Here is a 27,395-nt window from a genome sequence, read left to right as displayed (position 1 = left end):
ATCATACAAAATGATATCAAAATTCATATTTTCTCCTCTACAAATAAATTTTTGGAGGAAAACTTGTACACTCAAGCTGTCAAGCATCCCAATTTCCCAATGGTAATCAACAAAACCATGGGATGGTTCTCTTATCAAAAAACAAAAACATTATCATGCTTTTTTTATGCCTACATAATTACAAAATTAATATAAATGATTCTATACTAATTAATTAAAAATAATTTAAAAAATCATATCAAAATTCAAAATTTTCTTCTCTATAAATAAACACTCATATTGTATTTTATTATAAGAAAATTTATTTTAAAATATGAGTAAAAAGTACAAGGTGATATATATTTTATCACTAACTGAATAATGATAGTTTTCTTAATCATAAGTTAAAAAAAATCACCAATTATCTTTTAAGCCACCATTTTCAATTGTGATTACTCTTATATATACCAAATGCCTAATACGGGGAATATATCAAATGCTTCGTTTTTCTAATATTAGAAAACTTCATACCAAACACCATTTTGTAACTACTTTTTAATGAGGAGTTATATTGGGTTTTAGGTGGGATGTTACACTTTTGATGTAACACACTAGCTAGTTAAATAGCTATTACTACTCACAACTACTTAGACAGCTACTGTTACCAATAGTTACTTAGACCGCTAACAACTATCTCACAGCTATTTTGCGCCAAACAGATCTGTACGGGATGTTTTGAGTATTGTAATGATTGATGTGTTTATTTTTTTCAGTATACATTAGCAATTAGGGTGGTTAATTTGACACCATTCGAGTAATCTAGTAAAGCTTCATTTGAGTGAGAGTTAAACCTTGTAGTGTTTTATGCTCATTTAGTTCATGTGAGAATAACCATTTGTAACCTTTTTAGTATTGAAGAGCTCAATAAAGTATAATAACTAGATTTATATGAGATTAATCATTTGTGTAATCTTAGAATAAATGAGGAGTTTACTCTTACACGTTGTTTTAAAAGAGAGTTATTAGAGTAAGCTAAGAATCTAATTTTGTCTCATTTAAGGTTAGGCGAAATCTAGATTGATTTCTTTGCCTCCCTCCGTTATATTCATGTTTTAGACTACTGTTGTTCTAGGAGATTTTGGGATGAGCAAATAAAAGTTGACTTACATGAGTTAAATCTCTCTGAGAATCTGACTAAGGATAAGGGTAATTGGAGGCGCCATATTCATGTTTTAGACTACTAATATCCTCTTAGGTTATCTTTTGGTGTTCTTGCCATCTTGCTTCTCTCATCTCTTTTATTATTAGTTTTTGTTTTTTTTATGTTTTCTTTTTGTAGTTGGTTCTACTTCTTTATTTTATTTATATGTATTTATTTTATCTTTCTCGTGTAGCTATGTCCTCTTATCTTTCTCGAGCCGGAGGTCCCCTTTGGTCACGCTCTCCTTTATGAGTATGAGTTGCCGCCGTCCTTTCCTCTCCAGATCCTGTCCATAGTTTTTCTATGAGTGGGATATACTGTGTAGGATGATGATGGTCAATGATTTATTTATACTACTAAATAACAAACAACTTGTAACTAATTTAAACCAACATCACTAGCAATAGACTTGTATAATTGGCTTAACAGCCAATGAAGCCACCGGCTAATTAAACAAGCCAAAAGTCAATACTTCCACAACATTAATAATTAGAGCTTGTTCTCTTCCTTCACAAATATTAGTATATTATGCAAAGCTAGCTTCAAGCCTTTAAATACTTCCACAACATTATAGAATATATCTATTGAATGTGTCATCCACAAAGCCAAAAATAGTCACCCATACCGGTAAAAAACGTTTAGACCTATGTAAATTGGTTACAAATTTTTGCATAAATTAACACCCACAAATTTTTATGAGAGACCGTCTCTCTGAAAAATCATTCTTAATTTTACATAATTATCTTTTATTTTAATTAAGTTTTAATGAATTGGGCCTAAAAGACGTCTCCCAAAGAGACGGTCTCTCCGAAAACCGACTAATTAACACAATTCACTACAATCTTCGCCTCCCACAAAGGGGAAGGAAGGTGAAAAGAATAATGTAACGCAAGGAAAAAAGCTCCAAAATTGTTCAAAATTATAGCGTAAATGAACATTTGATCATAAAAAATGAGAGCCTCACTTGATCCATAATAAATCGGGTTCGCTCGCAAGAAGACCTTCTCGTCCATTTCCTTTACATTGGGGTGGGGTAATAGGGAGATAGAAAGTATCGAACGTACATGACCCATAATCACTCCACCAGCCATGTCTATGACACCATCACAACATGTATCGTCATTTGTCACTTGTCATTTGTCATTTGTCATTTGTCAAGGATATAACAATTAGTGATTTAGTTCCAAGAAAGCATGGCAGCATATTGAGAAAAACACGTAGCTCAAAACAGTTAGGAGTTAGGACCCATTGCAACATAGATTACTCTTTAGCCGTTGTTGACGAGATTGGGGTTTGTTTCAACTCTTCCATGCACTTGGAGTCCAAAGCAAGAGTAAGAATCTTCACTCCTGTTTTGATTTCTTCCATCTCTTCAATCCCTGCTCGTTTACCATCACAAACTTCATGATCAGCACCCTCAACTTCAACACTAGACACAGAAGGCTCACGAAGCCGAGGACCTGGATTAATCCATGAATGTTTAAGGCAATCTGCAGCAGTAGGCCTTTTCTCAGGAACAAATTCAAGAATAGGGATCAAGAAATCTGCCAAGTCGTTCGCGTCTTGCTCCCCAAAGTCATACTTCTCCATAAGCACCTTATTAAGAGGCCAAAACTTTAGTTCCCGGATGTGTTTAAGATCTCCATATTTGTTGAAGAGCTCACTCGAACGGCGTCCACTTGAAGCTACCTGCATTTATTGGGTAGGCATAGGAAATTTATTCATCTTGAGGATTTATGGTATATCAACAAGATAAAAATACTCAAGAAACAGCAGAGATAGAATAGGGCATATATACTAACCTTGCGAGGCATCACTCCCAGCAGCTCCATCATCTGAGCTAGGTGGTCCTATAGAATAGAAATGTGAGAAGTCACTAACATGGACAGGTAACAAAAAGATCAGCATATTCAGAAGTGTCAACAGCAGTCACCAAGAAGCATATCAATCAAGATAATCCAAAAACAGATTACTGGTCAACCCAGTAATTACAATATGGGGTGGAGACAAAAAATCAATGGCAAGCAATTGCAATGAACAAGTCGCAAGAAGTTTTACTTAACAACTCAGTTACTCATCAGCTGAAAACAACTCAACAAAGTGTTCAAAAGGAGATTTTAATTAAAAAACTATATGTAGCATTCTCCGTTACCAGAATTAGCAATATGCATGACCGAACATCAACAAATTGTTATAATATCCTTTTGACATGACTTATTTATTCATATTTGCAATTCCATAATATGATCAACAAAAGAGCCTCTGTTATCCAAGGACAGAAGGGAGTATTGAAAACCATACCTCATCTTTACTGTAGTTGTCACCATGATGGGGATCAAACAGAACATCACCAGTGGCCAGCTCAAAACATATGCAGGCAAATGACCATAAGTCTGCTGAAGTTGAATATTTGGATCCAAGAATAACCTCTGGACATCTATACTGCCTGGTCTGAATATCTGATGTGAATTTTTTGTATGTCCAGCAAGTATTTCCAAAGTCAACCAATTTGCATTTAGGATCCACTGACTTCAAAAGTCTTTGTCTAGTAGCTCGGCTGTGCCATCTATAACTCCTCTTTCCTTGTTCAACAGAGTTTTCATTTGATTTCGGTATGGGACTCGATTCTTCTTGAGTATCTTGATTTAGCAATGCTGTGTTTGTTTCAACATCCCCAGATGCCTCTTCTCCTGCACACTTCTGCGCAACCCGTTTGGCCTTCTTCTTGACTTTTTTCTTCTGGTTCCTCGTCAAGTTCGCATTTGTGATTTCAGTAGTTTCCACTTCCAGGGGCCGTGTCTCAGGCTTAGGTTTACTTTTAGGTGTTGGAAGGAGTGGAATTGAACCTGTCTTCCTAGGATCTTTAGATGGATCAATCATGGACAATAGCAAGACATTCTCTGGCTTGAGATCAGTGTGTATCATGGACAACTTTTGATGCAAGTAATCCAAAGCCACTAATATATAGAAACAAATTTCTTTTACCATTTGAAGTGGGATGCCTTTATAATCTGAATACTTAATAAGGGTCAGCAGGTTGTCTCCTAAATATTGAAACACCATGCATACATGGTGTCCATTTGAACCTGAATGCTTAAAATGATCCAAAAGTTTCACAACACACTTTGTGTCATCGGGATCGTCATTTGCAATCAGTTTGAGAATTTTAATTTCATCCATTGCAGCCTCAGTGTAAAGCTTTGCACTCTTTTGAACTTTTAGAGCCACATACATCTACCAAAAGCAAGTGACAGCAATTTCAAGTTACTCCAACTTTGTAGCGGAAAAGATTTTTTCTCCCATATCAAGTAATCAAGTCGCAAGAAATAAATCGTGAAGCATTTTATAAGCATTTATCTAATATTAATATTAAATTGCAAAAATAATCCAATTCACGACAACATTTCATCATTCCAATGTCATTAGATGACCCCTACCTAGGTTGGCATATAGCCAGTGTTAAAGGGGATGGGTTAGAAGTAGGCAATCTTATCCTTATAAAAAACACAAGGAGTTTTTTTAATTGACCCTTCAAAGTTCAAAACACACGACATCAATAACTTTACATAAATAAGTGCACATCATAAAACCTTATAATCAGATTTCAAAAAAAACTATATTGTATATTTGGTTCTATTGAAAATGGAAACATCATTTATCATCACAAATCTAAAAAATTCAAAACAGGTTATTGTACCTAGGCATTTCACCTTTGATTCTTAATCAATAAAACATCATTTTCTCACTAGGTACTTCAGAAAAAACCTCATATCCACTATCAGAATTCGTTTTGTTGAAGGAACTTTTGCCACATTCAAAAGCTGATCTTAGCCTCCAGATTCTCTGATGTTTCGGTTATCCATAACATAGCATACATTCTAGTTTGTACTTCTATAAGCTATCTTTTAACTTCTCTCCGCCTTTCCTACTCTAATAAAGTGATTATTTTCGTGTAATAAAGCTCTAAGCATCTAAAACGAACTCATCAACAGCCTCATCAGACTACGCACAGCTAGATATTCTTTGAATTTTCTGCTCCACTACAAAAGATGTCACCACACTCATTCTTTTCATATTTCAATACAACTCGAATTCGCGCATCTCATTTCAACAAACGTTTTTTGCCTAGCTCAAAAATTATCAAGCACCACACAAAAATCTTCAATATGAGGATCAAATTCACTAATCTAAAAAAACGAAGTCCAACTAAAATCATGACGCAGAGCACTTAACAAAGTTTCGAAACCACATTTAAGAAACAACATAAATAAAACAGATTCATACAACATATCGAGAGATAAAAAGAGAAGTAAAAAATTAATACAGATTTCTGAATGTCCCAAGCGAGCCAAACAGTGGAGAAATGTCCCCAACCAAGCTTCTTCTGAACAACATATCTTCCACTCTTAAAAACATCACCAATACGAACAGCATGATAGCCTCCTTTTCGATAATCTTCAGTTCCTTCATCTTCCGAAGAGTAATCGCTTTCCTCGTTTCTATCACTCTCCGCCATTAGAGCAATCAACAACAATTAATCAGTTAAAAACCTACCTGAATCTTTAGTATTGAAAGATAAATTGAATTGATTGGCAGAATTAGGGTTTTGCTGAAGAGAGACAATAAGAGAGACGAAAGCAACAGAGCGCCGCCTAAGGAGTTTGCCGGGAAATATTTGACTCTAGTCAAGTAGTAGTACTTAGTGCATCTCTATTCCCCAACAACGGACGAATGTCATTTAATATGGGTTAATTTTGAGGAAAACTAGTATACAAATTCGAAAATAGTATGCTAGTCAGAAGTGCTCCCGTGAGTCTTGCGAACCTTAACGGTTTTCCTTCAAAGAAAGTCTATGTCTAAGTTGAGTTACCTCATGGGAGTTAAAATTTCTAAAGATATACTATGATCACACTTACTTTTAGGTAGACAAGCGCTGCAAGGCAATGCTTTATCATTAGGCGTCAGGTAGTCTGTTAACGCCTTTAGTTAAGTTGATATCATACGTGTCTTATGGAGATGTTATGATTTTGAGAAGAGGAGTGTTAAGATATACATTCCACCCGTGAACACATGGTTCAGGTTGGAAAAGAAGAATTGAGATTAAGAAATATAGAAGGATGATAAATAGTTACTAGTCATGCTTTGTATTTTATGAAATCATCTTTATACAGTTGTATAATATAATATTGGCTCTATTGACCTTATTATATTTGGTGTTAGTCACTGACATGTATCTGTTTGTGTTTATGTTTGATTTATTATCACTTTCTATGATGTTTTCGTTATGATGCATTTGGCTTATGGTCTTATGTTGAGCAACAGGATTATCCTAGATAGGAGTAATAGGTATTGGAGCTTCTTATACATTGCATTGGGGGAGAGTGATGAGTACGAAGCATAACACGAGTTATGCATTGGTCTTTTGACTTCGTAGCTCTTTTATGTCTTTTGTAAACTTTAGGTTGTATATGTTTTTGGTATGAGGCATTGTGTCCTCCGTTGTATTTTCATAATTTCGTTGCGTAGTTATGGTCTTGTATGTTTTTGAAGTGTTTTATTCTTTTTAAAAACTCAAGCGTTGATACTGGAACCACGATCCATACTTGTCATGATGATTTGGGGAGCTAATGATGAATCATTCCGTCGTGATACGGGATTTTAAAGGTGATGATGCCTTGGATGAGTTTAGTTATTTTATTGTGCCTTATATTCCATCACACCCTAGATTTTTAGAGGAAATGCTGCCAAAATTTCTACTCATATTTTTAAAGTTTATTACTCCTATTATTTTACAGATTTTATTTTAATGTAACACCCAAATTTTCTTCCATCCTTTGCAGTTTTAATACTGTATAAGGGGTCGGAAATTCAAAGGTGTTACAATACTCTTAACTAATCACGTACAAAACATTAATAAGATGTTAGTAAAATTGTAAATTATATTCTTAGTCAAAATTATAAAATCATAGTATGATTTATTTATGATAATTAGTAGGTTATGATACTCTAACATTACTGATATTCATTCAATTACGAAAAAAGCAAAAATAACATCATTTAAATACTCAAAAAATTACTCATAAATATCAAAAAACAAATTAAAAAATAACACTTACCCAAATGAGTTGCAAGCTTGTAGCGTCTTCAAGGGAAATTAGGTGTAATTTAGTCACTTAATTCGATCAACTTGTTCATGCCAGCAAGTTCTATGAATAAATTTTTTTACCAAATATTTTTTTTTAGCTTGTTTGATCCATCCAACTTTCTCTTTCACCCAACCAGCTAAAATTTTCCCAATAAATATTTAATAATTTCTAATCAATAACTATAATTGGTAAATCACCACAAAAAGAAAAAATAATAATAATATAAACAAAATCAAAAAAGGTAAGTTGAAATCACGAAATTCTCATCCTATCAAATCCTACCATATAATGGTGTTTTGTTTAACTTCACAAATCACCTTTATTTACTAAAACCTCCTTAATAAATGTTAGTCAAATATACTTTAAGTTTAATGATAGAGATATTCATTAAGATCAAATGTGATGTCGTGTTTCTTTAGCCAATGAATAATTTTTATTTGACAAACTCTATTTAGTTGTAACACTTTTAATTTTCAGACTTTTTAGTATAATGTATGATGTTGTTGGAAGATTACATAGATTTTTCTTGAAAATTAAGAAAACCTTTTTTTTTTGAAAAAAAAGTATGAGAACTTTAATTTGTACTTATATTAAGAATTAAATTTTTTATCTCTGATGTAAATATCGTACGACTCTTTATTAGTATTAGTCAACAAAAAACAATTAAATTTTTTCATTAAAAGCATTATATTTTCTAAAATTATTTATCTATATTATACAGATAATATGTTTTTAGATCTATATTCAAAATTTATATTTATATATACTTTTATACTAACAACTTCGTACATTACACGAATTTGTAGAGAAAGTCTTAGTAAATAACGGTTATTTGTGAAGTTAACAAATAACGGTTAGAAAGATTTGATGATGATGGTGTAAGTGATTTTATGGCTAAGGAGTATTTATAATTGGTTTTGGGCAACTTCTAGTTTATAAGTTGTATGAAAAAAAGTGTTAAGAGTATAAAAAAAGCTTTACTTGTGTAAGAAATTAGAGTGTGTAAGTGAATTTGTAAGAGATTGGAGTGTAGAAAAAGGTTAACTTGCGTAAGAAATATAGTGGTAGCTTACGTAAGTGATGAACATCATGGGGTTAAATAAAAAATATTTAGTTCATCAAATTTTTGTTTTAGTTTGTACCAGTGGATTTGCTTTAGAATAATGGATAAATTTGATTAAGGTTTGATTATGAAAGTATGATACTTTACTTAGAAAATTTTGCTGAAAACTATAATTAAAATTAATAATAAAAACAAGGTTGATTTTTATGTTTAAAATAACTAAATCAAAGTTATAAAGTTAAAATAATAAGTAGAAAAGTTAGATTAAGAAAAGGAAATTAAAACGTAACTTTTAATCATCATCATCATCAATTCATACCCAGTGTATTCCGCCCATAGAAAACTTTTGGCAGGGTTTGAAGAAGGAAGGACGGCGACAACTTATAGTCATAAAGGAAAGAACTATTATATCTAATGAACAAAACAATTTAAAAAAACAAAATTAGGGTAAATAAAATTAACCCCCTTTCCATCTTCAATCTCTAGCTTTCCCCTTCCCCAACAAACAAAATAGTTTGTAGCAGTAATTAATTGGCAATTTTCAACTTTAAATTTTAAATTACAAAAGTAAGATTTAATTAAAAGGTAGGAGAAGAGAATAAATTGAGTAAGTGTAAAAGAAGAAATAATGAGAAAGAAGAATAAATGGTCTTGTATTGATAGTTGTTCATCTATTGGAGGCGGAATGCATGTTATTCATGGACATTCATTGTAAGTTTTGTTGAAGATTGGGGTTAAAATGCTACTGAAATCTGGGAATGAAAAGGTGAGTTGAGGTTGAAGATGAAGTCATGTGCATATCACATGTTGGTCAATGTTAAAAGTAACGGTCAATATGAATGATTATGTTAATTGGTAGTCTTTGACAAATAAATTATATTTTTTAGGTAGTTTTGACAAAAAAATTTATTGTAGGTAATTTTTCACAAAAGACCACTTTTTATAGGTAGTTTTTAACAATTTTTCCTATAAAATAATATAATAATACTCCATCTGATTCACTACTAATATCTCATTTGCTTTATGTACTTTATCCAATGCACTTATTCAATCCTTAATATCTCTAATTGTGCATAATTAAAAGTTATGAAAACACTAGTGGCAAAAAACGTATTTGCTGCCGTTTTTGTATATTCGCAGCAATAAATAGGAAAAAGAATTAGAAAAAAAAACAATTAATTGCTGCGTTTTAGTGGGATGATCGCAGCAAATCATAGTCATATGCTAGAAATTACGTGTTAAGTTGCGATTTTAAGGGTTTTTTAAGCGTTTTTTGCACTTTTGCGCATAAAGTAGCTCAAACTTGGTTTGTTTTGCACGAAACTTGGCACACAACACTAATTGGTATATATTATTGTTTTGAAGTGGTTAGTATTGAAAATCATAGTCATATGCTAGAAATTACATGTTAAGTGGCGATTTTATGCGTTTTTACGCGTTTTTGGCACTAACATCTATTTTCTCTTAGTGCTTTCAACAACCTTCTAGTTCCGTTGATTGCGGCTACTACACGCTGAAGTACATGGACGGTATTATAAAATCCGTTAAGGATTTTGGAGTCGAAAATATAGATGCCGTAAGTATTTGTTACATTCTTAAATTATTATTATTGGTAAAATCTAATGTTTATTAATCTTTTAATTTTATACTATATATTATAGGTTTTACACGACATTTCGAGGGAAACACGCCCTCTGAGAAGTGGAGAGATGTGCGAATTAAAAGACAAGATTGCCGCGTATCTTGCTAATTTTTTTCCTTGTTAAATTGTAATTAGTATAGATTTTTTTAGGGCTTTAATGTTTATTATATATATATATATATATATGTACGTGCATAATATTATATTATATATACGATTGAGATTTATTATTACAAAGAGATTATTGGTGATTATTTGTGATTATTATTGGATTATTATTTGATTAATCATTGTTATTACATTGTACATTATTATTGGATTATTATTAGAATAAAACGAAAAAAAAAAGTATTTGCTACAGTCAACACAAAACCGCAGCAAATAAGGAGTATTTGCTGTGGTTCTGGGGCCGACCGCAGCAAATACTCCTCCTTATTTGCCGCGGTTTTGTGTTGACCGCAGTAAATAATGCCTTTTTTTTGCTGCGGTTAAAATAGGCTATTTGCTGTTATCACTATTGCTTGGGGCCAAAACCGCAGCAAATAATGGCCAAAAAACCGCAGCAAATGAGGTTTTTTCCACTAGTGAAAGTTGATATAAATAATCCTTGCATTAAGACGAATCAAACAAGATCTCACTTGACTATATTTTAACTTCTAAATTTATAATTATTACTAAAACAAAACACCGTTTATGTCATCATTTTAAAAAATTGCTTATGTGTCATTTTCTCAATAAAAATTTTCCCTTTAAAACTCAATGATGATGTTATTGTTTTTATTACTAATGTTTATATCTTTGATTTTTTTATTTTCTAATTACCACTATAATATTATCAATATTGATTGATTTTTTATCATTTCATTTAATATATTAGACTATCATATATTTTATTTTATTTTTCTTTTAATTATTTATAAAATCCTTATAATGTTATTTATTAAATGAGTATAGGATATGTTGAGATGGTTAAAATATAAAGTCATCAATTTTTAATTTTTTTGATTAAATAAAAAAATTTAATAAAACCGTGCATCGCACGGCATTATCTAGTTAATACTAAAATACAAATTAAGAGTATGAGATGAATAGTGTTCAAAAATCAAATGATACATTAATAGTGAATTGGATGGAGTATTTTAGTATTTATAAAAAATGTTAAAGAAATTAATATTTGAAAGAAATTACAAAATTGGAAAGAGTTTAGAAATTAAAGATGATTTGAATTGGATAACCGAAGAATTTTAAATTTGAATTGAATATTTAAAATAATAATCTGAAAATTAAGATTAAGAATTTTGAGTCTTTTACAGCTGCTTTATAAAAGTCATGTATTCGTTAATTTAATCACGATTATATATAGTTCTATTATTTTTTAAAGTTATATTTTTATATATTTCGTACCAATAATTTTATATATTACTCATGTTAGTTTCAATGAAAGATAGTATCTCATAGAGAGCGGCTTAATACTCCACATAAGAAAAGTTAGTAGTCAAAAAGCTAATTAAAGAAGTAAAGTAGGAGAATATATTATTGAAAAAAATGGCGACTATGACTAATGAAAGCAAGTAACCTCCTATATTAAGTTATTAACCAAAGCTTGCATAACAAGCCCAAGGGTAAAATCGTCCTAAAATTATTAGTAGGTCTACTGTAAGTCAAGCTAGAGCGATTGAACTTCCATTTTATACTACAAATAACCACACTTCTCCTGCAGCACATTCTCCCAATTCCTACACGTTTCCCTCATCTCACCTTAATTTTCGCTTCCATTACTTCCCTGTCTTTCTCTCTCCTCAACCTCCGTTGCACCAAAACCTTTTATATTTCTCTATATTAAGTATTCGTATCTCCATTTCCATTTTTACAATCCAAATCATTTGTCGTACTTTTATTGTTATCCAAGATGTCGCATCGCGGTGGTAGTGGCGGAGGCGGTGGTCGAGGTCGCGGTGGATATGATTCTGGTGGCGGTGGTGGACGCGGTGGTGGTGGACGAGGTGGATACGATTCCGGCGGTGGTAGAGGGCGCGGTGGATACGATACCGGCGGTGGTAGAGGGCGCGGTGGATACGATTCCGGCGGTGGTAGAGGACGCGGTGGATACGATTCCGGCGGTGGTAGAGGACGCGGTGGATACGATTCCGGTGGAGGTAGGGGACGCGGCGGATATTCTGGAGAATCTAGTGGAAGAGGCGGCGGTGGAGGTCGTGGAGGTTTCCGACCACCAAATGTAGGACTTTTAACAAAGGATATATGGGAGTTAGCGGCGGGTCGTGGTGGTAATGCAGGTGGTGTCGCTAAACAGACGGAGAACTTGAAAGTATCGGGGGCTCCGTCGTCTTCGAAGGCGTTGTCACTTCCAAAGAGACCTGGATTCGGAACGATTGGTTTAAAATGTGTTGTTCGAGCCAATCATTTTCTCGTTGAACTTGCTGATCGAGATTTTCATCACTATGATGTATATGTTCTTTTCTTTCTTATTTTCCGTACGTTTTTCCCTGCTTTTGTTTGAAATAATATTGGTGATTTGATGATTTATTTTTATTCTTGCTTTCGTAAGTTTGATTATGTCAGCCTTTCGTTTGCTTTTGTGTTTTTTTGACGTGTTGGTTTTGGTGATATATACTTCCATGTCATTGTATTTTTATATTTTTGGCTTGTTTGCGTTGATTATGAAAGTTTTGTAGGGCTTGTTTTGTTGTGGCTGTGCAGTTGGTGATACGAGTTTTTAAATCTTCAATGATAGGTATATAGAAGTATATATATATTTTAATTTTTTAAAAAATGGTAAATCTCTTATGTGAAATGCCTAGGTCTTACTAAAAATTTTCTTCACATTGTTTTAGATTTTACATTATTTATGTATGGCTAAATATTTCTTTTCTTCTATAAGATGAAATAGATCTAGTAAGTGCGGGTTGTTTGAACATTTAAAAAATTGATGTATATACTGAGTTTTCAACATTGAAACTTTCTAAAATTTTGATTAAGAAATTAGCAATGAGGATTTTCTCGCTGGTGCTTTTGAGTAGAATCATGAATAAGTTTTGAAATTGGTGAGGTTAGGCATATTCTTTGGGTAGAATCTATCTAATGGATATAACTTGTGGGTTTTATACATTTTTCTCCAAATAGTACTCTCTGTTTCACACAAAGTTATTTACATTTGGTATCTTACACGATAATTAATAAAGTAATTATGAGATGTTTACTTCATGTTCTCCAATTGAAATTGGAAATTAGGGATAACTTTGGAATATGAGTACTTAATTTCGACTTTGTTATTTGTGTAAGCAATAATGAATAGATCTTTAATTGCTTTATTTAATTTGTGAACTAATTAGAAAACTTTCCATAAACAGACTAATTCCAAATGTAACCAATAAAAGAAAAAACCCAAATTGAAATACGTAACCAACATTGTAAATTGAAGAGAGTATTATGTATTTATTTGCTTATATTGTGTTTTTCTTGTACATTCAATTCTCTTTAGTGGAATATGTATTCTGTTGTTGAATTGTGTAAATTGTAACACTCTTCTTTGCTACATGTTTTGTTCTGATAACTGTAATTTGTTATTTGTTTTGGAACGTTGTTCTCATTCAATGATTTTGTATATTGTCAAGATGGTTGCTGGTGAATTACATTGATTTTCAAAGATGTATTGAAGCTTAGGGTACCCGTTGTTGTTTAGATTCTATTATTTACTTCCAGTTTTCGTGTTGAATTAGAACATGGGGAATCTTGACAAAATAGCTAAATTAGACACTTGGACATGTTTTTGTGGCAGACATGGGTATACTAGTCCACTAACACAAAAGGCGTGTATATGGTAGCCACTATTTGCTCTGTTTTGTTTCTTTGAGGGTCTCTTTATTTTTACTCGTGCAGCTTTATATTTGTTCAATTTCTTTATAGCTATGAATAAGTTACAGATTGAGGTTTTGCAAACTGTGTGATGTTGTGTCTTTTGTGAAAACAGGATTTCAATTACTCTTTGAAGCGGATCCGTTACTACTCTATTTCAATTACTACTGTGAATTTTTACTGGATGCATTGATATAGGTTCATTATACTAGTGTTGTGTGCATTGATAGTGTCGTTCTAGATTCTGGATATGTTTAAACTTCATTTTTTTAGTTTAATGTTTTGCTTAAGCTTAAAGGTAGCTTTTATGATATATAAACTTGATGGAATTACAGTATTAATATGCATTTTAATATGTTCATCCTAGCCTCCATCATATATTGCTCAATTACTAAGCGGATCCAAGTTACTACTCAATTTCTATTACCACTGTGAATATTTACTGGATGCATTGATATAGGTTCATTTTAGCAGTGTTGTGTGCATTGATAGTGTCATTCTAGACCCTGGATATGTTTTTGAACTTTATTTTTTAGTCTAATGTTTTGCGCAAGCTTAAATATAGCTTCTATGGTTAATTAACTTGGTGGAATTACAGTGTTAATATGCATTTCAATATGTTCATCCTATGGCTCCACCATATATTGCTCAAATGCTTAGATTACAAAAGTGATAACCTTATTCTGGTGAAATGATAGTTTTTTGACCATTGGGAAGCGGTGAAAGCTAATTGGATCCAAATTTTCTACATTATTTGCATATTCTCTTTATAGGCCTCAAGCTTCGGAACTTACCAATGATGTTTCTAACTGTTATAGGTGTCAATTGATCCAGAAGTTACCTCTAAGAAATTCAGCAGAGAAATACTGAGTAAACTTGTACAGGTTCACAAGGCGTATTTGGGGAAACGCATTCCAGCATATGATGGTAATAAGAGCCTGTATACTGCAGGACCATTGCCATTCACATCCAAGGAATTTTCTGTTGAGATAGAACGTGAAAGAAGAGGAAAGATGTAATTCATTTTTGTATTTAAGATAATTGATATTTTTTTGGCTGAAACATACTACTATGTTTTTTGGATAAATTTAATTTTGTTATGCATTCTATTGCCAGGGACATTCAAAAGTTTCAGGTTACCATCAAATTTGCTACTAAGGTTGATACGCATAATCTTCTAGAGTATCTTTCTGGTCGAAGCTCAGAGTCTCCGCAAGATGCTATACAAGTTCTTGACATTGTTCTTCGTGCTACTAAGCCACCAGAGTAAGCACCCATAATTCAATGTTTTGAACTTGCATAATTATGTGTTGTTGGTTGTCTTGTTGACTAAGTTGATGATTTTGCTTTTGTAGTTATGCTGTGATTGGAAGATCGTTCTTTTCTGTGAATCTGGGTATAGGAAATCTTGGAGAAGGTTTAGAATATTGGAGGGGTTACTATCAAAGCATTCGACCGACTCAGATGGGACTGTCTTTAAATATGGGTAAGTTCATGGCTTGCATATGTTTGTCAGTTTATTTTTGATTGTGATCTTGTGGAATAATGCTCCTGCAGATTCTTCTGCTCGGCCATTTCTGGAGGCGGTAATGGTTCCTGAGTTTGTTCAGAATTATTTGAACTTGAGAGATCTCTCTCGGCCATTATCTGATGCTAACCGTGTAAAGGTACGAATGTCAATTCTGAATAATGAGTAATCTACTTGTAGATATTTATTTGTTTAATTTATCCCAAATTTCTTTTTGTTTCAGGTTAAGAGGGCATTGAAAGGTGTTACAGTGGAAGTGACTCATGCGGGATACAAAAAATCCTGCAAAATTATTGGTCTGTCAAATGAACCATCAAGCCATCTGATGTATGCTTTTCAAATTTTTTTTCTTTTTTTAGGCTTGAATTGTGATTACCCTTCCATTATGTTCTGTTTTGGTGAATAATTGAAGTTTGTCAAACAAATTTTGTGTTTTTGGTTTTGGATTATATCGACATCAGTAAATAGGCTCATTCTAAGAACCAATAAGAAACAATCTTTTTGTTAATACAAAGGTAATTTCCTAGGTTGGAGATTGAGAGCCACGTAATAGCAAGTGTTTGTTTCTGTACTTGATACTATGCTATGTGCTCTTCTTTTCTGACATGGTGTTATATTTTCCTTAATTTGGCCACTTCAGTTCGTACACTGTTTAGCATAGTATAATATCAGTCACCATTTGAATTATTCTTATCTGATGATGGATCTTAAAGTTTGGCATTTGTTTATACTAACATTACCTGAACAACTGTTTGCCTATATGTTCTTCTGATACTGAAAAGTGGAAACTCTCGTATTGTTTTGAAGTTTACAGAAAACAATCTTGATTGTTAGGAGTAATTGTTATGCTGCGCGCAAAATGCAGGTTTACAGCAGGCGAAACAGAAATGTCTGTTTTTCAGTACTTTAAAAATAAGTACAAAATTCCACTGCGATATCCTTTATTACCATGTATCCAAATTGGACAACCTAAGAGGCAAACTTATCTTCCTATGGAGGTATTGTTTTTCATGGTTTTATTGCTGTTTTTTCCTTTCTATATTAGCTATATGATAAAGTGATTTGAACACATTCTTGTGGCTTTTAAAAGGTATGCAAGATTTCAGAGGGCCAGAAATATCTGAAGAAGTTAAATGAGAGACAGGTGACTCAGCTTCTTAGGGCAACTTGCCAACGACCTCATGAAAGAGAGGAGAACATCAACAAGGTAATCACTATGTCTGAGAGTTTGTTGTGCAATTTTTTTTGTAATGTTGTATTCGTTTAAATATCTGGTAATTTTTTACATCATAATATCCTTTGCTGGAATTGGTGTGTAGATGGTAAAGGACAATAAGTTTAGTCAAAATCAGATGGTCAAGCAGGAGTTTGGAATGAATGTTTCTGAAGTGTGTGCAACTATTGATGCTCGAGTGTTGCCCCCACCAATGGTATACTGGTTCTGCTGCAACTCTTGTTTGAACACAATGCTCTTTTTGACTTAATTTATTTGTTAACCCATTGATGTTTGTTTTATGAAGCTCAAGTATCATGAAAGTGGGAAGGAAAAAGAAGTCGCCCCGGGGGTAGGTCAGTGGAATATGATTGATAAGGTAAGTGTAGTGGCTATTGGCTCTTTCTTTCAGTTGCAGTAACCATCAATGGTTTTCATAGGCTGTCTTTCTTTGTAGAAAATGTATGCCGGTGCCAGGGTGGATTTCTGGGCTATAGTTAGCTTTTCAAATCTTGAACAAGGCTTAGTAAATCACTTTGGAAATGATCTGGTTGCAATGTGTGTTAGCAAGGGAATGGTATGTTTTGTTGAGCTCATAATTTGGTTACAGCAATGCTGCTATTGTTGATTTCTTTTTTTAATTGCTCAGGTTTTCAATAAGAACCCATGTGTTCCTACATGCTTCGCGCATCCTGCTCAAATTGAGAAAACATTATCAGAAGTATGGACCCGGACTGGCAAACAGTTGCAACTGTTGATTATTATATTACCTGATTCTACAGGATCATATGGTATGCGGTCATGATTACTTTGTAGATCTGATATTGTGATTGTTGCTTATGATTTGCTTGTTGGTAATTAGTATGTATTTGGCATGTAGGAACAATCAAAAGAATCTGTGAAACAGAGCTGGGAATAGTTTCTCAATGTTGTCAACCCAAGCAGGCTGCCAAGCTTAGCAAGCAATACCTTGAAAACGTTGCTCTGAAAATCAATGTGAAGGTAATTATGAATCATATATCAGTGTAGTATCTAATTAAGCTTGGTCTACATTCCTGTATGCTCATTGATGTAAATGTTGAAAACATGTAGGCTGGAGGAACAAATACTGTTCTGAAAGATGCTGTTCTGAGGCATATACCTCTGTTAACTGATCGCCCAACTATAATTTTTGGTGCTGATGTTACGCATGCGCAACCAGGAGAGGATTCTAGTGCCTCTATTGCTGCGGTAAGGTTATGTGGCTTGAATATTTTCAAGTCTACTTTCTGCTCTTTGTTTGGTACTGGTGGAAGTTATCCATGAATGTTTTTTTTGTAGGTAGTTGCTTCAATGGACTGGCCTGCTGTGACAAGATATAAGGGACTTGTTTCTGCCCAGGGTCATCGTGAAGAAATAATCCAAGATCTTTACAAAATTGTTGATGATCCAAAGAGGGGTAAAGTACATAGTGGGATGATCAGGTATATATAGCTATGAGTGTTGCCAGAAAAATATTTTCAATATCTTAATCGGAAGTTTTGATTGGTTCTTTCTGCTTCCAGAGAATTGCTGATATCTTTCAGAAAATCAACCAACACAATTCCTGACAGAATTATCTTCTTTAGGTACAAGCGTTTCTAAAAGTGCCACATCTTATCATTTTTTTGTTTTGTGTTTTGTGTTGGTAAACTCATAGTACATTGTTTTTTTTGGCAGAGATGGGGTTAGTGAAGGTCAATTTGCTCATGTTCTGCTGCATGAGATGGATGCCATACGGAAGGTGTGTATTTAGATTTAGAATTAGAATCATGTATTTCCAAGGTCAATTCTTTCCTGAGAACTTGTTACCTATTCTTTAAACCTGCGGTTAGTTGCATATAAAACTACAGCAATGTCTATTAGCAGAAGGTATATCAGTATATTATTGGTTAACAGATTAAAAATAGTTCAAGTGTTGCCAGGTTGTATAAATTGAATGCTCACTTCTGTCTAATCTTTGATTTTGCAAGGCTTGTTTGTCCTTGCAAGCGGACTATTTACCCCGTGTAACATTTGTGGTGGTGCAAAAACGTCATCACACCCGCCTTTTCCCAGTTAATCGAGATCTTACCGATAGGAGTGGGAACATACTACCAGGTTTTTTACGACTGACATTCATTCTAATATATTCAAATCTGACGACTTGCATTTTAGTGATCATATTGTGTCTTGGCTGATAAGAGTGGCTACACATCTCATGCAGTCGGGCTCATGTTGCTTGATATCCGTGTACTGACATGTTCTCTGTTTATCTTTTCTGTCATCTTCTCTGTCATAGGTACTGTGGTGGATACTAAAATTTGTCATCCTTCAGAGTTTGACTTTTACCTATGCAGTCATGCAGGAATACAGGTACTTTTTTTTGGTTTGCTTGAGTTTATTCACTTAATTTTAATCGTGGTAGAGTTTCATATCATTGTCGATCCATCTTGTTGCATGTATAATCTTTTGATTGACGTGTGCAGGGAACAAGCCGTCCAACTCACTATCATGTTCTGTTTGATGAAAACAATTTCACAGCGGATTTGCTGCAGCTCTTGACTAATAGTTTGTGTTACACGTAAGTAAACGCACTCTTTACCAGTTTATCATTGATTGTTCTTGGAAGATGTTACCATTTTCTGTTTATTGAACTTGAGTGTCTAATCTTTTTCAGATTTGCTCGATGCACCCGCTCCGTCTCTGTTGGTAAAGCCTTTGTTCTGATGCATTTTTTCCCGTGACCTTGGTTGCTTATTTTTGTTAAGTGTTTAGAGTCTAATTTGAAGTGTTTGTTTTGACATGCAGTTCCGCCAGCTTATTACGCTCACCTTGCTGCATTCCGTGCTCGTTACTATGTTGAAGGGACAACAGCATCAGACAGTGGTTCCGGTGGTGGAAAGGACATCAAGGACAAAGCAGAACAGGTTGCTAGTAATCTCCCACAGATCAAGGACAATGTTAAGGAAGTCATGTTTTACTGCTAACAAATGATTTCAAAATCTCAACTCTCTTAAATTAAAAGTAACTCCAGCTTTCCACGATTAAACCAAAAGTAAGGACAATGTTGCTAGTAACAAATGATGTTTTTCTATGTTTGTGAATATTGTGATTTGTGATCAGTGGCAGTGGCACTCTGGGGGGCCCCTTTTGGTATAAAATTTTTGGAAAACGTAATTGCCATACTCCTAGCCCCTAGGACTAGTTATTGTCTCAAAGTATTACTCCCCATACTCTTTTAAAATTCGCATCCACTCGTTTCTTTAATCTCAATGTCTCAAATTGTTGTTTTCTATTTATTATTTATTAGGGTAATGATAATTTTTTAGAAAAATTAATTGCACTGCTTTGGAAGTACAAGTAATTAAGATTACACAAATTTTTGTGAGAGAAGGAAGGACTTTTTGAAAGACCATTTCTAATTGGGCGGGTTCATTTATTTTTTAAAATATTGCATATAGATATTAAGAATATGTAAGTAAATATTTAAGATATTGTAAGTAGGTATTAAGAATACGATAAGTAAATATTAATTTTTAATGCACCGAGTTTGAGAGTTCAGTACCTGTCAAGAGTACTATAGAAGTACTCTCTCCTATACATCTAAAATGTCCCATTTACTTTATATATTCTATTCATTGCACTTATTTGATCCTTAATATATCGAGTTATGTAATTAAAGATTATAAAAAATTAATATTAACTTATAGATTAATAATAAAATACAATTTAAGAGTGATAGATAAATAGTGTTTCAAAAGCAAAAAAAACATTTTAGATGAATAGAAGGGAGTATTATTTATCTCTTTGGAAACAAATTAACTTTTACTCTTCTTTCATTCTCTTTCCTTGTGATTCTAAAGGATTTACTTTTATATACCACTTTTAATTTATTTAACCATCTTTGTTCTCACTATTAATAATGAGTCTGTCTCATGGTTGGATGAACTTAAAATAAGAAGTCATAAGCTAAAAGTTTTTATTATTAGGCTATTTAACCCACATGTGAGGCATATTTTACGATAAAACCGTCTTATATAAGAATTTGTCATTTCATTTTGTGTCCATTTTTTTGCTATAAATCTTTTTTAAATAATTATTATTAATATTAATATTAATATTAATAATAATCAATTGTCTTAAATTATGTCCATTTTAAATTAATGTAATATTAACTACGCTGGGCAGGTAAGAATTTTTATTTACAATTTCTACCACGCATCTGCCTCAATTTTGGCGGGTATTGGTATTTTTTGTTGGGTATACAATGAGTGGTTCATCAATAGAAGTCATACCACAGGGTGGTGGATAAAATAGAGGGTTTGAAGGCTCACTCTATTTATACTTATTATATACTCCCTCCTATTCACTATTGTTGTTCCATTAGGTTTTTTGATACTACTCATTGTCGAGATTTTACAAAAATGTCGATATACTTCTATTCTCATCCCTAGCAATAATTTTTAATCAATAACCGTAGTCCGTAATTTTAAATCAATATAAAAAGACAAAAAGAATAATAGGAAAATAAACAAAACTGAAAAAGTAAATTAAAATCACAAAACTCTCGTCCTATCAAATCCTACCACATAAGGATAATTTATCACTTTTATAAATCATTATTATTTACTAAGACTTCCCACATCCCTAGCAATTCCTCCTCAAGGGGAGGCCTGTAGCGCTCGAAGTGAGAACGAAACACAAAACTTTCTTAAGTTCTTTAAATTACAACGTAAACAGGATAAACAATTGATTGTTACTAACAAATTTTTTGCTCTAATTATTTGTACAAATCGTATGTACGAACACATAATCACCTCCCAAGAACGCTAAAAACCGACTCTCAAGTATCTACAATATTTGGAATATAACCAGAAAATCCCAACTCAATGATGTATAACTAAAGCTACAAACTATAACATGTACAAGGAGAGGGAAGGGAAAATATAGGCTAACTTGTATAATATATATATAAACTCGTCTCTTCAACGTGAACTCGTCTCTTCAACGTCACATAGACATCCAAGCGGCCAACAAAACCAACAAGACGATTAGTGTTTTCTTGCATGAAGGAATCATTGACGAGATGCTGTCACTCAGCTGTCCTGTGTTCACATACATGTTCGAATTTGAGCCCGTACTTGTTGACACATTTACGGATTGCGAACCTGTCAACGCAAACATACGTGCACTTGGTCATCGATGTGATGAACACTGAGTTAATCCCTTGTTTGAATTTTCAAATAGGTCACGAATTAATAATGGAAAAAGGTGGTTGAAATCAGTATCGACTTACAATCGTAATTGACCCATCCAATCCGTTGATTTGCCAAGTCGTATACGACTACTTTGTCTTTCAGGACAAGATCTGCAAAAATATAGACGAACATTTGATTTTTAGGTGAAGTACATAAACCGAGTCTTCTTTTAGAAACGGAAAATAAAGACACAAAAAAAGGATAATCTCTTACTAAGAACTTACCTCCTAATATCGTCATCCCCTGTCCATCCATTTTCTGAAATCCCATGCACCAAACGGGAGCTCCTGCCTGAATGTAAGTTCAACTTTTTTCGTTAAACATAAACAAAGAAGCAAATAATGTTATGCTACCAAGTGTCAATCAGAAACAACCGTATTGTTATCATCAATAAGGCAATGGGGTGATGACACGTTATAAGGAAAGAAGCCAAAAAATAATACTTTATCGAACCAAATATTTACTAGTTAAGCTTTTAGAGACGCTTCATGAGTACCGCGAAAAGATAAATTTTACTATATCAAACTAAATAATTGCTGGTCTCAAGCCCAAATAAAAGGCGAGCAGTAGGTTTTTGATAACCAGTTCGGTAAAACCTAGTCACATCTTATGAACATGTAGCCGACCCTAAACTTTTGGGATTAAGACTTTGACATTGTTGTTGATGAGTTGCGAAATGATCAGCTAGGCCAATAACTCCAATATAAAGTTTTCTTCACAACATAAGAAGGGATGAAAGAGCGAAAACTTACGATGGAGCTTTGCTCAAGTAGATAGTCTTGTGGTCTAAGAATCATAGAAGCACCACCAGCAAAATTTAAGCTAACTTGGGGGAATACCTCATCGACACTGCATCACAAGTAATCTATTAGAAACGGGGAAATTTGACAAGATAATTTGCCCCATCAATCAAAAAAAGAAAAGTACTCGACTTCTCTTATAATTCTTTAATAAAGGCAGATATATAACCTGGATGTTATCAAATAGCATGAGTTTCCCCTCGACAACAAGGGTCGAACGGACTGAGAAACTGCTGCTGAGATCTGCAAAAAAAAGATGTAGAAGGTTCAAATATGCTGTAGCTCCCGGTTTTCCAAGATAACCGACCTTTATTCTATTCACGATTCATGAGGAAATTAGCGAATCATGAAACACTGCTAACGCCTACCCTCATTCAAAAGCTTAAAGCTACTCAAAAAACTGCTTCGTCGGCGTGTAGAACACAAAACCAGAATTAGCAACACTAATCTTATCACAAGTAGATAAATCCAGATGTCGAAGGTTTTTAAACACACACAAAAAAAATCTAGTTTGGTACCAATTAAACTCACCGCATTAACGAACGGATTATAAGCTTCTTCCGAAAGATAAGCCAAGGTTGTTCCGGAATCAATGATTGTCCCAGAATTAGACGAAGTAGTAAAAACTGAAGAATCAATGGGCAGTTTTCGACCATTGACAGATATGCTCTCCAAATTTAAATTGTAGTGTGGCCTGCAAGTTCAAATGAAGTACAGCGATATAAAAGCTAATACAATTTATATATCAGTTTTACGCTACGTCTCATATTTGAATGACAACAACAAATCAAAGGGAGAGGGACTGAGGACTTGTAACAGTTACAACACCAAAAGGCTTCCAAATTAATTGTATTACACAAACCAGCTTATACAAAATAGTACAAGTCTAAAAGCAAGGTTTAGAAAAAATAATACAATAACCAAATGGAAATCTTGTTGACATTTAGTGAAAAAAAAGTGATTTCGGACACTGTCGTGGTAACTTCAATGCGGTTAACTCAAAAATCTTTACAATATGGTGATGCGGCCTTGTTTTTGCATCATTCTTTTCATCAATGGGAAAAAAGTAACAAAAAAAGTAAGAGAAGGGAGTGTATTAGAAGCTGGATCTTGTAGAAGAGTAAAAACAGGTTCTATCATTTGGCTCTCTTAGATGGGTGATTTTGATCTTGAAGGAACTTTCTTCTTTAAGCATACTAAGTCCACTTTACTATAGGATTCCCGCATAACTCAATAATATACTTATTGAGTTATGCGGGAATCCTATAGTAAATCCCTATTCAATTTTGTCAATTTTGTCAATTTTGTCAATCATTAACGGGAAATCTTGAATAACCCAAAAATTCGAGAATATAATATCACAATATACTCACAGAAGGCTGAAACTGATGCTTAGAATATAAAGCAAACCGTATCTCCAATGAGAGGATTTAGGCTTTAGAATCATTTCACTTTTGTCAGCTTTTTCCTCCTAATATATCAATATATTGAAGAAAAGCAAAGCTAAAAAAGGCAGTTGTTCACACCGAAGAAGAAAGGAACATACATTGATGGAACCATAGAAGTGTACACTATGCCGGGCTCCACAATACTTCCAAGAACCAATATCCCCCCACCATTATCATCTCCCCTTAAACAATGAGAGAATGCTGCAGGCGCAATTCCTTGTGATGACAACTGCGTGACAATAGACATAGCCTGCTGACCGAAGCCAAAAATCCCATCAACTGCTCTATCGGTTTTGGTCAAGTCTCCGGTTTGAGCCACACTACAACTGTTCCATAGATTTGCAAAACAAAACCAGTCAATTACTAATACAAAAATTGACACTCAACCAAAACTCATATCAATATGTTAATCAACTGGCTACAACCTCCTTATTTTAATAAGGTATGATATGTTGTTCTGTCCATATCCAGACCCTAATCATAGCTTTCATAAGCGAATATATGGGTATGATGATGACGATATCAATATGCTAATCAAAACTAATTAGACATACTGAAACTCAAATTCATTTCTTGTTTCAAGTTCTATCATTTCATAGTTAGCCCATAAAGGAAAACATTAAACAAAACTTTCAAAACATTTGTTGATGCTTAGTTGCCTACCCAAAGATAACTTTAGCTGAATTGTTAGATGACCGAGTATCCCCAACAATGGTCTCCAGATGCAACAAATCCGATATATAATAACCCTGAGTTCCACTACCATCACCATACTGGAACTGGTAAGCACAATTGTTCGAGTTGTCACAAATGGCATCAGAATATTGAGCTCCCATGCTACACCGTTTATTGTTGCATTTGATAACCGATGCTGATGATGAGCTTCTTGGTTTGAAAGCATTGAGTTGAATGTCCTGTAAAAGGAATCTAATAGTATTACAGCAATAATGCCAAAACTTCAATCCTAAAAAATTATGATTGGTTATCGGTCTCAATGGTCATCCATATGAATCAGAAAATTCTCCCACGAGAATTGATTTTTAGTTTATAATCTATTAGTAATGAATAAGCACTAAAAATCAAACCTTGAAAGTATAATGTGAATCAAGTCCTTTAATCTAAGTTTTGATAAATCAATGGAAAAGAAGGAAGTATACAATTTACAAAGCAAAGAGTGACAATACTTGAAGGCCAGTGGTTTCAGGACAACCATAACAGCCAGTGCAACCAATCCACAAAACATCACTTCCTGTATCAATCTGTACATTGAATTCTTGTGCTGGAGTTCCTAATTCCACCTTTGTATAGTATAACCTGATACACAAATTTAAGCTCTACAAATCAGTTGAATTGCTTTCTTTATAACATGTTCCTTATTTTAATGGGTTCTATGGTTTCGAATTATAATGGACTATTTAAAAATATTTATTAATGTAAAGTTCTAGATGCTATTTGCTACTGAGGGTCACTCGGAAACAAACTGTTAGTTATCACTTACAAGCACAAGCTATAAGATTGCGTACATCTGACCTTAAAACTCACTTAGGTGGGGGCCACACATCGGGGTAATGAAATATTTGTTGTTGTGGTGCTCTCTTTATGAATTCCACTGTGGAATCCAGTGACACATAACTGAAAGTAAAGTAACAGCACCAAAGAAAAGTATAAACACTAAAAGTAAATAATAAGACAATTGAATTGATCAAAGCTACTAATATAGCCACATAATACTAAAATTTTGGTTCATAATTGAACATAATCCAAAAATTGTATAATGCTAAAACAAGAACAATCAAAAGTTGGCAGACACCAATGACAAAAGTTTGATGGGTACTGTAGTGTTTAAGCAATAAAACAGCAAAAACTTCCACATTAAGCAAAAGTTCTATCCTTTAGAATACCCAAATTAAGAAAATAAAGTTAAATTAAATTCCCAGTACAAATTTAAGAACCCAATTCAAAAATTACAAGATCAAAACTCTCACATCTCATACAAATAAACCCATAAAAAATTGAAAAAATAAAAATAAATAAAAATTGATGAGGATCAGTAAAAATTACCCAACTCGGTAAGGATTAAAGGTACCAGAAACAGGAAAATCAACAACTCCATTGATAGACTGCAACACACGGCCATGTCGAGCTCGGTCATGAGTTCTGAGTTGACTCAGTTCAACTCGGTCTTTTAGTGGAATTGATCGGTGAAGCGTCAAAGTCATCGGAAAACCGCTGAAACTTACCGATTTTTTTAAAACGACGCCGGAGAAGATTACCCAAATCAATAAAATTACATTAAATTTCATAATTTTTCTTTCTACAATTGTGAATTATGCTTTTCTTTATTTTGCTAGTTTTAAATTCACTAACTATATAACTAGAAACTGAGGAGTGAAAAAAGGTTAAAGAATAAAGTAATTTGAGGATAAATGAAAATAATTGGAGTATTAAATTATGATGAAAAGATCGAGAATCGAGGAAAGCATGTTGATTCAGAAGGATGATTTAGAGAGAGAAAGTTAGAGGGAGAAGGAGTATGGGGTGAAGAAGAAGGTACTAGGCTAATAGCCGCCAACTGCTAATTGAACTCAAACAAGATATTCGTGACGACGACATTTTATTTGATCTGTATCGACGTAAATTATAATATTTCAATATTATTTTTTTTACTTTTTAAAGATATGCTCGTTTGTTATTTATTTTGAATGTTTTATTTTTTGTTGTTATAAAAACTATTTTAATAATATTTATGGTCTCATTACTTTTAATATTTTTATATTTTTTATGGTACCCACATGTTTATACTAACTTATTAAAAAAAATTATTAATTGTGGTGTTAATATTTTTTTACTAATTTTCTTTAAATATTTTTTTAATGCTTATGGTTCTCGTTTTTTCTTTATCAAATTTATTATTCAATAAAATAATATATCTACTATATAAACAATTATATTTTTCTTAATTTCCGTGAATATTCTTTATGAAAAGTTCATTAAGGAATGGAGAGAGTATAATTTTTAATTATGAGATATATTTATACTTTCTATGTGCCATATTACTTGCAACATTACAAGATAATGCACTATTCATTTATTACCCTCAATTTGTATTAGTTTTTCACCTATAAGTTAAAACATAGTTAATTGGAATCTTGTTTGATTAGTCTCAATGCAAAGATTATTCATATCAAATTTTTATAATTTTTTTATTATACATAATTAGAGATACTAAGAATTAAATTAGAGC

General features: G+C 33.1%; 3 protein-coding genes across 4 annotated transcripts; 1 reads left to right on the top strand and 2 right to left on the bottom strand.

Moving 5' to 3' along the window:
* Positions 1–2,062: 2,062 nt before the first annotated feature.
* Positions 2,063–6,018, bottom strand: LOC130806583 (uncharacterized). The gene is made up of 4 exons (XM_057671718.1): positions 5,505–6,018; positions 3,482–4,414; positions 2,983–3,030; positions 2,063–2,869 (listed from the first exon to the last, which is right to left on the bottom strand). Exons 1-4 carry the CDS (start codon positions 5,694–5,696, stop codon positions 2,441–2,443), a joined length of 1,602 nt encoding a protein of 533 aa, XP_057527701.1. The 5' UTR covers positions 5,697–6,018; the 3' UTR covers positions 2,063–2,440.
* A 5,650-nt stretch (positions 6,019–11,668) lies between these two features.
* Positions 11,669–19,830, top strand: LOC130805060 (protein argonaute 5-like). Its single transcript, XM_057669672.1, has 22 exons — positions 11,669–12,495; positions 14,723–14,919; positions 15,021–15,170; positions 15,260–15,390; positions 15,462–15,571; positions 15,656–15,759; positions 16,298–16,430; positions 16,523–16,639; positions 16,752–16,862; positions 16,953–17,024; positions 17,103–17,222; positions 17,295–17,436; positions 17,526–17,647; positions 17,738–17,875; positions 17,966–18,108; positions 18,190–18,252; positions 18,344–18,407; positions 18,637–18,763; positions 18,945–19,018; positions 19,132–19,226; positions 19,323–19,354; positions 19,454–19,830. Exons 1-22 carry the CDS (start codon positions 11,941–11,943, stop codon positions 19,630–19,632), a joined length of 2,979 nt encoding a protein of 992 aa, XP_057525655.1. The 5' UTR covers positions 11,669–11,940; the 3' UTR covers positions 19,633–19,830.
* Positions 19,831–21,335: 1,505 nt separating this feature from the next.
* Positions 21,336–26,785, bottom strand: LOC130805061 (aspartic proteinase 36-like). Of its 2 annotated transcripts, none has more exons than XM_057669673.1 (10): positions 26,213–26,785; positions 25,336–25,465; positions 24,815–25,065; positions 24,250–24,477; positions 23,235–23,397; positions 22,873–22,946; positions 22,656–22,752; positions 22,128–22,194; positions 21,942–22,013; positions 21,336–21,813 (listed from the first exon to the last, which is right to left on the bottom strand). In XM_057669673.1, exons 1-10 carry the CDS (start codon positions 26,452–26,454, stop codon positions 21,656–21,658), a joined length of 1,482 nt encoding a protein of 493 aa, XP_057525656.1. In that variant the 5' UTR covers positions 26,455–26,785; the 3' UTR covers positions 21,336–21,655. The 2 variants fall into 2 exon arrangements, with proteins under 2 accessions (XP_057525656.1, XP_057525657.1); XM_057669674.1 differs by having other exon boundaries at positions 26,218–26,738.
* Between the last annotated feature and the right edge of the window lie 610 nt (positions 26,786–27,395).

Source organism: Amaranthus tricolor, chromosome 2 (genome assembly GCF_026212465.1).
Source record: "Amaranthus tricolor cultivar Red isolate AtriRed21 chromosome 2, ASM2621246v1, whole genome shotgun sequence".
In the NCBI taxonomy this organism is placed as follows: Eukaryota; Viridiplantae; Streptophyta; class Magnoliopsida; order Caryophyllales; family Amaranthaceae; genus Amaranthus; species Amaranthus tricolor.
Note: the sequence above shows the minus strand (reverse complement) of the source record. Positions and strands in the feature narration are given on the sequence as shown.